This window comes from Syzygium oleosum, unplaced genomic scaffold (assembly GCF_021117445.2).
Source record: "Syzygium oleosum isolate NSW1041296 unplaced genomic scaffold, Sole_v2.1 Sole_v2.32, whole genome shotgun sequence".
Classification (NCBI taxonomy): Eukaryota; Viridiplantae; Streptophyta; class Magnoliopsida; order Myrtales; family Myrtaceae; genus Syzygium; species Syzygium oleosum.
In genome coordinates this window covers 2,783,065-2,795,514 of record NW_026607516.1, presented here as the reverse complement: position 1 = coordinate 2,795,514, position 12,450 = coordinate 2,783,065, and the positions used below count along the sequence as shown (strand labels likewise).

The window sequence follows — 12,450 nt, the reverse complement described above, 5'->3', positions numbered from 1 at the left end:
CACGCCCTTTTGGCGTTCTTTCGAATCAATTGGAATTACCAACGTGCGTGAGCGACTTTTATATTATTATGATGACGAAAGGCCCTTTACAATTTGTAAATATTTAAATATTCAGTGTGTCGATAGATTTCTACGTTGAAAAAAATTAGGCAAAATGACACAAACAATCCCTGAATTTTGGCCTGACGTGCAATTTGATTCCTGAACTTTAACTCAATGTATAATGTGGTCCCTGAACTTTTCATTTGTTCGATGATATCCCTGAACTTTTGGTACATGTTCAATTCAGTCTTCGAATTATATGAAAATGTTCAATGCAGTTGAATATTAATATAAAGTTTAGGGACTATATTGAATAAATTAAAAGTTCACGAATCAAATTGTATATTGAATTAAATTTCAGGAACTGTTCGTGTCATTATCTAAAAAAATTAAAGAGACGATACGCCGTACCACTTTCCCAATATATAAACGGGAGCCGAGCTACCAGCCGCCCAGACGGAAGAAGCTTCCTCTCTCTCTCTCTCTCTCTCTCCGTCGTGTTTATACGCTTCGACAGCCGCCGGCGAAGAAGCTCGTTTCTCGGGAAACCCATCGTCCTTCTTTTCTCGGCCGAGAAAACCGCGGGGAAAATGGGGTTCCCGCTGGGCTACACGGAGGTCTTCCTGCCGAAGCTCTTCGTGCACGCCCTCTGCCTCCTCGGCTTCGTCCGGCACCTCATCTTCTCCCTCTTCCGCTCCCTGGGCCTCTCCGACTTCCTCGACACCGACGCCGCCTCGTTCCCCGCCGAGTCCCGGGCGGCGCGGCCGGCGGCCACCGCCGAGAGCCCCCCCGTGTCGGCCCTCCTGATCCGGGAGATGCTGCCCGTGGTCAGGTTCGAGAGCCTGGTGGACCCACCCGAGAGCTGCGCGGTGTGCCTGTACGAGTTCGAGGGCCGGCCGGAGGAGGAGATCAGGTGGCTGAGCAACTGCCGGCACGTCTTCCACAGGGAGTGCCTGGACCGGTGGATGGACTGCGATCAGGACACGTGCCCGCTGTGCAGGACCCAGTTCGTGCCCGAGGACATGCGGGAGGAGTTCCATCAGCGGCTGCGCGCTGCTTCTGGGGTGGTCGGCGATTTCGCCATTTCTGAGGACTCGTGATAGGTTCAGCACTTTCTTTTCTTGAAAGGGTCTCTGCTGGCTCTGGTCTTGCGTTGACTGTTGCTGACTACGTCTGAAATGGTGAATATTAGAAAGGGTGTATTGTATAGCGTGAAATGGGGGGAATTGGTAATTGGCCAAGAAAAATAATGGGAAGTAGCACATTTTTTAGTTGGATTAGTTCTTTTATTTCGATTTTTCTTTCTTTCTTCTGACGAGAGAAAAAGGTTGGGCTTTTATACTCAATTATGTTGACTGAATCTTGCAACTTGGAATTCAGATCAAGTCGTTCGAGAGACAAAACACGATTCGTGTCTTCGTATATGAGGTCGTGCTCTGGCCCTTTTTTAATGTCGGCAATGTCCGGTTGGTGAGGCCCTTCATGTGAGAGAGGTAGAAACCAGGAACAGCGGATCGAAAGAGGTTCTTGACGATGGTGGGTGTTAAAAACAGAGCGAGGATATATAAATAATTCGATAGAAAAGCGATGGTGTCTGATGGAGTTTGTTAAGTATGGTTAGGGAGTGCAGGTGGCTTAACCGGTTCGTTTGGATCTTGTCAGCTCCAATGATGAACTGTGTCAGCCCTTCCCTTTATTTTTTTAAATGCAAATTTTCAGGTCGACAACTGCTTCTTGTTCTCTCTTTCTGCTTTATGCATCGGTGAAAGTTGGGGAAAAGAACAGCTAATACGAACAGATTTTGGTCATAACGTCAGGTCTCCGTCCACCTTGTTGTGTTACTGATCATTGTTTCGCAGCATGTTCCAAAAGAGAGAGAGAAAGAGAGAGAGAGCATCAAAGGGTAGTGAGTTGTGCGATCTATGAACTGGGGCTTTGTTCACGACCCATCTCTGTCTCAGGCTGTGTGACTGAACTTTCACCTGGCCTGTGAAGTGGTCTAGCCAAAACGAGACGAGCTCACATGGGACCAACCCAAATTGAATTGAGCACTCTCAAAGGCCTCCCTACCTATCGGAGGTTGATGAAACCTCCTCCTGTCTGATAATCTTGCATTAAGTTCTAAGTTAGTTTGTGGATCCGTATCCAACAAGACATGTGGGTGTCATTGTGAGAAAGGGAGATCCCCTGTAGATAAGGTAAACGAGAGAGATTGGGCCACTCGAAGCATCCCACCTACCAACCTGTCCCCTGTCCGTATCCGTGAAGATTTTTAATCCTTCATGTTGAGCAAAACGCATTGATCGTGATAGGCTCGGTTAAGACTGAGGAAGCATATACACATTAGTCACGCTATTTATGCATCTGCTCATCCTGCTAAATCGGCAAAAATTTTCGCATCCTCAAACATCGTAAGACCAAAAATCATTCGGTTTCGGAAAGGAAGAAATTTTTCACCAGGCAAGCAGCAAGCAGCGTAAGTTGATCTAGATATCGTTCTTCGATCTCCGGCTATTTCTCTACTTTATGAGTCAGCAGTGAAAGGCAGTCTCCATCCGGGCATGGTAGCAAAACATGGCCGATTGAAACCGACATGCAATGCGCTCTAGGTAGTTGGTGCTACTTACTGACCGATCTTCAATGTTCATAATTTTGTTCCAAGTACTATGTGAGGAAAGCAGGAACATGTCTACCAAAGCAAAAAGTAACCTAGTTTGGCAAACACAACCATTTAGGACGCGCCTTGTTATCAACATGCTGGTGACTGGTAAGAGATCCGCGGAATCAGGCCTCCCTAAGGACAAGCACTCAGTAAAAGTTTGCGCCGGTCTTCTTCTGAACTCCGAACAGTCGGTCTCCGGCTTCTCCAGCTTATCTCCATAGCCACTTACGGTACTGGAGATACATTGAGTTGAAAACCTATCTTACGATTCAAGAAGCACACATCTGGAGTAAGGATTTGATACTAATAATTGGGCTGCACATCTCGTGCTCACAACAAACTAACGTCACGAAGCAACTTATAAAGCACGAGAAGAATATATGCAGACCTCATGTCAGTGGCTTTCAGGCAAAAAATCCGCATAAAGAAAACTGTACCAGCATAGCCTCATAGCCATGTGCAGAGACGCTCGGTCCTTTAAGTCTGGCTTCAGATGACCTCAGTGTCGTCAATATTAAGCAATGCCTATCGCTTCTTGGGCTTCTTGATCTTTCTGTATTTCCGTTATCCCGGAGAAATGCTATCATATATAGATGCAACAAGGCTAGTTGGGCCTCTCTCATCTGGCCCGACCAAGCATGCAGTAGTGTTTTAAATATCTAGGGATTGGTGAAAACTGAGCCTAAAGGCTCTCATTTTCCCCCATTTTAATCTATTTTTCTCGTCAAGTAACTATTCTAAAAGAGTAAAACTATAGAAGAAGTGTCAAAAAGAGAGAATTACCCACCAATTTTTAGATTAAAGAACCACCCACTACTTTAAAAAAAAAAGAAAAACTGCTCAAGCCCATTTATAAAACGCGTGAAGCATGGTGATTCTAATATTATATTACGCAAATGATACATAAACAAGCAATCGAACCCGTTTAGCTCGATAACTAAGCCGCCCGAGCTGAGTAGCCTCATGGAAATGACAAATTCATGGACCTAACATATCCACATAAACGACGACGACAACGAGTGGTGATAATACATGTGCGGGCGAAAAGCTTGTTTGAAAGGATGTAAACCTAACGTTGTTAAGATTGTGACTCCCACTAGGTGTTGCTCTATGTGTACAAGGTGGAACAATACCTAAAACGTTACAGATATGTACACACACATATGGCGGAGTTTATAATGTCATAAGATATCCTCCAATAGCTTTAATTGAATAATTTTCTTTTATTCATTTTGACGACCTAAGTTAACATATTACATTGAACAAAAAAACAAAACAAAACAACTAGATACTTCACAAAATTCCCTTGGAGCATACCCTCACTGTGATTCTCTCTGAGAAGTGGGTCCAGATTTTATTTTGGAAAGAGCTAAAACACTGGGGAGAAAAGGCATGAAAAAGCAAGAAAAGAATGGAAAAGTTGGGGAGATTCTTGACCTGCCCCGTCTTTCTCGTCCTCATGCGAACAAAACAAGAAACAGTAGATTGTAAGAAAGCTCGCGTCTGCACGCACTGCGACTGGTTCCTATGAGGCACGAGCCCTCGTCGGATGGACCAAAATCTTTCCGCTTATGAAAAGCAGATTGATAGGAGTCCACCTCCACAGTCCTGCATCAAACACATATGCACATTATCTATACCTGCGTGTCTGTATTAAAAGGAGGAGGACAAAATAACAAAGAGATTTTCTAGAGCAGTGAATCCTTTTCAAGTACCCCCTACAAAGCCAGTTCCGTAGTAGACTCCTACGTTTGGTTAAATATTCAATATTGATTATTCCCATTAACATGGGGAAAAGGGGGTTATCGTTGGGACAACAGCTAATCCCAAAAGTACAAACATAGCCCAGCAATGTATCCATACAGTCTTTGCTGCGATTCCATGTCCTCCACGAGAGTTCTGACAATGCTTAACGTTTTGCATTTTCTCGGTCAACTGAATCAACCATAAGCTCTTCACTTAAACATATTGACCTCCAAGACAGCTCGTGAAGATAAGAATACTGTGTCGACAATTTTTTTTATTGTTGCCCATCTTGGGCGCATCATTAGATAGTGATTAGCCCTGTTGCATCGTTGCTCTGCAACTGGGGTTGGGAAGAAAGAGCTCTACATCTGGAATGCATTGATGTGTCGGGCCTTGTATGTCTTTTGCCCATTTAAATGATACGAATGTCAAACGTCATGCACAGACTGACGTGTGAAAGGGACTGAAAAGTGAACAGCGTGTTAAGATCAGAGGTCACCTCCCGACACAATTCGCCCGCTTATCATTAGTTCATGGACCGATGTTCTCCCGAATAAGCCCATCTTTTGCTAGGTTTATTCTCGTTACTCACGTTGCGTTGAGCAAAAGATACGAGGTTAGACAGAGCTTTACTTTCGAGCTGCCTGTGGTCAATTTTATTACAGAGCTTGGAGAGGCAAGCAATCTTGCGACAGAAAACATCGAGATATTAACCGTGTCTGAAGCTGAAACTTAACATAGGAAAACGATCGAATTTTGATGGGACAACATGATGAGATTCTCCATGAGGATATAGCATAATTTTACTGTTCGTGCACAGGATGAAAACTGCACCATTTGCAGTAAAGCAGTGCTGCCCACATTAAAAAAACACATACGTAAAATTTTAAGTGTCATGATTGCTGCGCTGCTTTTGATTCCTTTGGAGCATATTATAAAGTACAAGAAACTTAACAATTGATTTTTATGGAAACATAGAGAAGTATGAACATGAAAGAAAGGGTTTTGTCCTTAGTGAGTCTTTCCAATGTAATTTAGAGGAACTTTATGCTGGAATCTGATACAAAACCCTAATAGTTTATTGAGAGGAAACTGTACTTGCCTTTAGTGATGAGATGGAGTTCATTTCCGACGTCCAGAGGCAGAATGTGCGATGAACGAGTTCAATGTTTTTTTTTAATGGAGAGTGGAAAACTCTATTCAGCTGAGGCTGGTGAATAAGAAACTATCAAGAGAAAGCGAAGGGGAAAAGATGCTTTAATCAAAATGATGACACGGGATTTTAAAATTCGCCTCCGCTTTTTAACTAGAATGGCTGCAACTTGCGGTCGCTCGGCTTGGCAAGATATGTCCCACAACAACATTAAAGTCATATATATAAGTCATCCTGTTTCAGAAGGATCATCTCGTCGAGTGTCGTGACTTACTGATATAACTTCGTATTTTAAGATGAAATCGTTATTCCACTTGCCCAAAAAAACAGTGGAGGACCTAAGAGGGGGGCGGCTAGTGGTGGCCCCCACCCTATTAGGTCCAAGTAAAACATTTTTCACAAAGAAAAATTATGCGGATGGTACGTTATCAAAATTTTTTTATCTCGTCCCCTTACCTCGATTTTCTTTGTTTGCCTTTGCCAATGAACACATACCTCTTCAGATTCACCTATGTCTTCAATTCTTCCCCCCCCTTTTTTTTTTGTAGATATCGGGTGCTGTTTCTCCACACACCATGTTTCTTGCTCTTTTCTTGGTCGACAACAAAAAAAAACAAAAGTGAAAAAATGGAAGCAGCGATTGCATTGGAAGAGGCCATTTTCCGTCGCATTGCTCGAGCACATAGGAAACCAATCGGCCTCGCCAATCGCCATAGCCCGAACTATTGGGCCTTTGGGTGTACCATCTTTGGACCAAAAGCCTAGAAACAAAGTAAAGCAAAGAACGACAGAATACAAGAGACTGCAGGCTCGAGCACTTCTTCGTGTTCTTCTCACGTTTTTCTCGATGGTTTTCTCATGGTACAATGTCTTGAAAACTTCCCATGAAGAAGAGCATGAGAAGTCAAACATGGATCGAATCACCTTAGCTCATCCACCAGTCCAACTCGTGGATATCATTTTGCCTCTTTAACATCCAGTTTGGTCACAAGCTCGTGTTATCGAGCTCAATAAGCCCTTTCACAAATTAAGGTTTGAGAAACCCTAAATTTCTTGCTAAATCTTGGCTATATGCACGACAAACATCTCCGAAAGACCTGTCTCTAAGCGATAATACGGTATATTCATTGTGAAGGACCTACAAACATTGGCATCACAAATAACTGCTGTAAAAGCTCCCGGCTACTTGGTGCAAATGTAGTCCACAGTCCACGGGGCTAATAAAGATCGGTTACATATCCATCGGCGAGTCTCGACAAGATATAAAGCCCATATAAATGACATAATCACGGATTCTGACTAACAAGGCGAACGCACGTGCGAAATAAAATGAGGCAAAACCTAGCTCCGATAGCATGCAAGGAAGTCCAACCTAGAAAAAGCCTAAATTGGCAGGTGGATGGAGACCGCATGTACATAAAAGAGCATATAACCTCCGCAACCAAAACGACGTGGGATGTTTCAATGATTTCGGATTCGAATCTTCGACCGGAGTGGAAATGAAAAAAAAGCGTACGTTGTCTCGTGATTAATCTGAAGCGGGTCTTGCCTTAAATAGCAAAAGACTAAGCTCAATGAACACGAGAATCTGTCCCAAAGCCATGATGTACCAGGGACAACAAGATCGTCCAGGGAACACAAAGCTTGTAATTGGGCATCAGATTCTATTCTACATGGTTGTCTACGTGCAAAAACATAACATACACGCGCGCGCGCGCGCCCACATATCTCCCATATTCACCCTACAAAAGTACGGCCAGGAAGAAAGGAAAAGCCCTTCCAATTTCACCTTATGTGGTGCGGGGCCCGCGTGTACACGCATCAATTCATGAAGATCCTTTTCCCCCGTTGCGGGGTCCACCGTTGTTCGCCACATCCCGCTCGCCGAGATTGGACGCCGGCGCGTGCACCGCACGGCCCCACCCCTCTACCCTTTCTCCCCTCTCGGCTGTTCCCCCCTAATTTTCAACCGGGGATGTTTGGTTCCCCATAATCGACAATCACTTATATCATGTTACATGTCACCCCCCCCCCCCCCCCACCAACATCATAAACCATTTGTTTAGAAGCTAAATTCTTCTACTCATAAGTTTCACGCGAATCGCACGATCTTATTTATTTCGATCCGCATGCTGTCATGTCGTTTTGCTCCACACTCGATAAGTTTCGCCGAGATCGCGAAAGAGGGTAACTTATCTTTCCCAAAGCGCTCATAATTGCGAATCCTGTAACTTGGGGAACTAGAATCCGAACGGACCGCTCGAGGATAACCCATCTCTTAAATCTCTTGCCGTTTTGCACATGCCCGCTTCCAAGCTCCCGTGAGAATCACACGAGCCATCGCACGGGATGAAGGGCTCGAAAGCCCGCGGCATGGCAAAACCCTAAAATCTCTTTCAAGACAATTCGAGTCACACCCCCAAGAAGAACACAACGCAACGCACGCAACGCAACGATTCATCAACCGCCGTACACGATCTGTCTCCGTAACCCCCAGGAAAACAAAATTTTCCACGGAAAATGTTTTTAAGGCGCGCACAAAGGAACAACCATATAGTAAAGGAAGTGGAGGAGGGATGGGCGGGGGGATGACGTGTCGCGGTGCTTCGCATCCCTCAATAATATAATTGGCGTCAAAAGTATAGGTAAAAAAAACACAGAACATATTGAAGGAGGGCCGAGAAAGCAACCCACCACAACACTAGCCCTCCTCTCGTTGTTGTCGAGTTCCGTGTCTCTCGATCGAGACAGAGTCCGAGATCCGCAAAGGCCACAAGCCAAATTAAGGGAGTGCGCACGCAGTTAGCTCGAAAAAATTAAAATCCCCAAAAATTATTTGCATAGATTATTTTATATATATTTATATATAAAAGCCCCCTTCGGATCCATCCATCCATCCATATCCATCTCTATCTCTCTCTCTCTCTCTCTTTTTCTCTCTCTATCTGTGTTGTGTGTGCCTGTGTTGTTGTCTGTGTGCAGTGTGTAATTTATACCTCGGGGGCGCATCATCCATCCATCATCCATCATCGTGGTCGTCGACATGAGGATTCGCAAGAACGCCAAGCTCTCCTCCCTCCTCGGCTCCCTCGCCGCCGCCGCCGCCGCCTCGCCGCCGGAGGCCCCCCTCCCTTCCTCCCACGTGTGCCTGCTCAACCAGTCGCCCTGGGACGTGCTCCCCTTCTCCTCCTTCCCCGACGCCCTCCCCCCCTCCGGCTCCTCGTCCCCTCTCCCCCACCAGGTCCGTCCTCCTCCCCCCCGCAGATCTGCTGCCGCCGCCTTTTCTCCGCGGCTGTTATTCGCCGCTCCGCCGCGGCCTGCATTTTTTTTTTTGCTTTTCCTGTTGTTGTTGTTGTTGCTGTTGTTGCTGTTTCCTCCCCCCCCGTCTCGCGCGATTCGTAGGGTTTTTCGATTCGGGCACCTCGCCAGCTAGGGTTTCTCTGTAGCCCCGAGATTTTTCGCGTTTCCGTCGTGCATTTACCTTGGAATGAACGATTAGGTTTATCTTCTCCTCGTTCTTGACCTATTATTCATGTGCCCGCTCGTTATTTTTTCATTTCTGGCTCGGCCATTTTGCGCAGCTCGACGGAGGAGAGGATAGCTTCGCCGCCAATGGCAGCTTCGGCGATTCCATCGGAGCCGTCGAGAGGTAAATATTTCGAATCCCCATCGTCTTCTCCCTCGTTCCTGAAATTGCAAACGGTCTCCGCGAATTCATGCGCATTCAATCGTCTCCTTCGGGCAAGTAGGGTTTTGTATTATCGTCCCTAAATAGCTGGATCGTTTAGCTTCGATTGCTCGGAATTTGTTCGCGGATGGCGAGCGTTGGGGCCTGCGAGGCGTTTGCGATTGAAACATTGTGATTGTTTCGCAGCAGCGTGGCCTCGATGATGGCGGTGGACGCCGATGAGAAGACGGTTATCGTCAACAAGCTCGGAGGCCACGCTTTCTACGACATCAATAACGAGGATAGGATGCACATCAGCGGCTACGAAGCTCACAAGGGAGGCGATTTAAACGGCGATTTCAACTTCAAGGCGTGCTGCAACAAGACCGACGGCAAGCGGTGGCAATGCAAGAACGAGGCCGCGGACGGCCACTACTTGTGCGAGCATCACCTGTCGCAGCTCAAGTCCTACGCCACTGCTGCTGCTGACGACGACGAGGAGGACAACGCCGACGACGACTCCGCTTCCAGAAAGCTGGACAAGTCCTCCGCCTCCACGGGCCGCCGCGGCGGCCGGCCGCGCGGAGCGAAGAAGAACTCCTCCTCCTCCTCCTCCTCCTCGGCGGTGGCGGCGGCGGCGAACTCGAGCCAGTTCTACTACTACTCCGGCTTCGGGCCGTCCTGGGGCAAGAGGCGGAGCGGGAGGGCGGGGGACCAGCAGCCACGGAGGCCGGAGGGGAGGGCGGCGAGGGGCGGTCCCCGGCCGGCCCCGCAGCGGATCGGCGGCGGGCGGATCGATTACGTCGGTTACAACATGGAGGACGAGGACGACGACGAGGAGGAGGAGGAGGAAGAGGAGGACGAGGACATGGGGAAGAAGCGGACGAGGAAGCCGGTGAAGGCGCGATCGCTGAAGTCGCTCATGTGAATGGGATCCGTCGCCGTCGTCGGCGTCGTCGTCGTCGTCGTCTTTGGATTTTGTAGACGGTGGTGGGTTTTTATGGTTATGGTGGTTGGGCTCGCTCGCTCGCTCGCATTGCAGCTGGAGATGATTATCGCGAAGGGGAGGAGGATTGTAAGCGCTTTCATCCTGCAGTGTTTAGGGTTAAGGGGATTTTTCTCTGCTGATTTTTCCATTTTCTCTTCTTCGTTTTTTGTTTTTTTTTTTCTTTTTGCAAGGAGCGAAAAAAAAAAAAGAAAAAAAGAAAAAAAAAGATGGTGGGGGCTGTGTACTCGAGCGGGTGAGGATAGCGTTTCCTCCGCAAATGCTAATAGGAATAGTGGGAAGGGAGGAGATGTCTAGGGTGTGAACCGAGCAGACCCCGTTCAGCAACTGTTTTAGTCAATCTAAGGACAATCTCGTAATTTCGATCTCTCTTTTCTTTTTTTTCTTTTGCATTCTGTTGGTTTGCGTGGCATTGGGGTTCGAAAGTGCCGTGACGTGGCACGACAGAAGGCGGAGCCTCATTTTTTTTTTTTTGGGTCCCTAATCGATTTGATTGTTAAAAGGAGCTCCCCCAATTACGACCAAGAATGAATTAATTAATTAATTAATCGAGTTAAAAAAAAGGAAAGAAAATGAATAGATTCGTTCGGTGCCATGGAATATCAAATAGAGCGCATGCCTTTTTTTATGAAATGCCGCTACAGTCTACGCATAATTCTTAGGAGAACCATTTCTGAGAAAATATCAAATAGATTCACTTTGTGAATGTGTCAATTGCTGGACCAGAGCGCAGACAATTATCAAATGCCACTTCAAACCCTAGAAGAATCATTTTGATAGAATCAGTAGCCGTTTCATTATAAAGAGTTCGGGTTTCTTGGATTACAATAACTCGTAACCAAACTAAGAAAGATGCACGTGATTTGGATCGCCTCACGGCTATTGTGATATAGATAATGACGCCATAGTGACCATACGAGACCACTGAGCGGAAGTTTTGATTTGTCCATGAGAATCAACATGGGCCGTATATAAAATCTAGAACGGTCGGTTGCTCGGAAATCAATGTTTGCAACTTTGCATCATTCTAATTTTTCTAGTGCGGATGGAAATTTACGAGAGAAAAACATGTCGACTATTGAATGTGAGGCCCCGACCTCGACCGGATAGAACACTAGATAGAGAAGGAGGACGGGGGGTTTTCGATTTTTTCTCTTCCATGTTGTCAAAGAGCTAAACAGTATAGATAGATAGTGAATGCATGATCAAATTGATCGGGTCTTGAGGTAATAAGGTTCGAGGATCGCGCGTAGAAATGAAATATTCTTATTCGTAAAAATGTCAGGACCAAAGTAAATGCAGCGGGACATTGCTCTCCTGGTTTTGGTCCATTACCAAGAAATTCTTACTCATCGGAAAAACCAAACCCCCCAAAAAAAAAAGAGAGAGAGATGGGCCTCGTGAAATTTTTTTGAGGCGCCACAGGTTTTGTTGTTTTTTTTTTTTTTTTGGTGATTTGCTTAAAAATATTGGAGGTTTTTTCTTTGGTCGAAAAAAAAAAGTTATTGGAGGCTAGGCCGTAGATCCGAGCGCAGGTGCAGTTTCGGAAGAGGCAAATGGTGTGGTGCCACGTGGTCCACGGGGGGCTCAGCGGGTGGGGCCCGCCTCCCACAGAAAAAATATCCTATACTTTTTTTTTGAAGCGAATACGAGCTGTGACCCGGACGGCGGACGCAACCGAACGGCTGGGCCTGAACTCAAAAGTGCATAGGGGGGAGGGGGCCAGCGGAGAACTGGGATAAAACGACGCCGTTTCGCCTCGCGTTTCTTGTAATATACATCATTCTCCTTTTTTTTAATTTTATTATATAATTTTGGGAAATGGGACCCGCATTGCTTCGCTGGAGGACGTACCGACCTTTATTAAGTTAATCCCCATTTCCATTCCCATTTTTTTTTAATTTCTTTTGCTAAAAGAGAATCTACAGTTTCATGTCAATGCGGCTCAATATCTGCTGCCAAATTTAATGAGCCCCGGCATCTCAATAGATCCCTTCCCCCCACCCTCCGGAATTAGTTTAATTTTTGCCATTGCTCTTTCACCATTCCAAGTAAATCCGACGAATCTTTTTCGCGACAAGGATCTTTTTATCCGAGCATATATTGCCCTTTCAATATTACGTCATTTGGTTCGATTCGTTGATGCATATCTTGCCTTTCGACGTTATCCTCCT

General features: G+C 46.1%; 2 protein-coding genes across 3 annotated transcripts; both read left to right on the top strand.

The window, feature by feature from the left end:
• Nucleotides 1-491: 491 nt before the first annotated feature.
• Nucleotides 492-1,322, top strand: LOC115686954 (brassinosteroid-responsive RING protein 1). Its single transcript, XM_030612387.2, has one exon. The coding sequence runs from the start codon at nucleotides 633-635 to the stop codon at nucleotides 1,140-1,142; it is 510 nt and encodes a 169-aa protein (XP_030468247.1). The 5' UTR covers nucleotides 492-632; the 3' UTR covers nucleotides 1,143-1,322.
• A 7,235-nt stretch (nucleotides 1,323-8,557) lies between these two features.
• Nucleotides 8,558-10,643, top strand: LOC115686953 (uncharacterized). 2 transcript variants are annotated; one of them, XM_030612384.2, is made up of 3 exons: nucleotides 8,558-8,844; nucleotides 9,185-9,252; nucleotides 9,481-10,643. In XM_030612384.2, the coding sequence occupies exons 1-3, from the start codon at nucleotides 8,647-8,649 to the stop codon at nucleotides 10,196-10,198; spliced, it is 984 nt and encodes a 327-aa protein (XP_030468244.2). In that variant the 5' UTR covers nucleotides 8,558-8,646; the 3' UTR covers nucleotides 10,199-10,643. The 2 variants fall into 2 exon arrangements, with proteins under 2 accessions (XP_030468244.2, XP_030468243.2); XM_030612383.2 differs by having other exon boundaries at nucleotides 9,478-10,643.
• Nucleotides 10,644-12,450: the final 1,807 nt, after the last annotated feature.

Excerpts from the sequence above, each read along its gene's own strand:
- LOC115686954 (XM_030612387.2), top strand. The coding sequence starts at position 633 with ATGGGGTTCCCGCTGGGCTACACGGAGGTCTTCCTGCCGAAGCTCTTC.
- LOC115686953 (XM_030612383.2), top strand. The coding sequence starts at position 8,647 with ATGAGGATTCGCAAGAACGCCAAGCTCTCCTCCCTCCTCGGCTCCCTC. Across the intron at positions 8,845-9,184 it reads CGTCCCCTCTCCCCCACCAG|CTCGACGGAGGAGAGGATAG; the intron begins GTCCGTCCTCCT and ends CATTTTGCGCAG. Across the intron at positions 9,253-9,477 it reads TCCATCGGAGCCGTCGAGAG|CAGCGTGGCCTCGATGATGG; the intron begins GTAAATATTTCG and ends ATTGTTTCGCAG.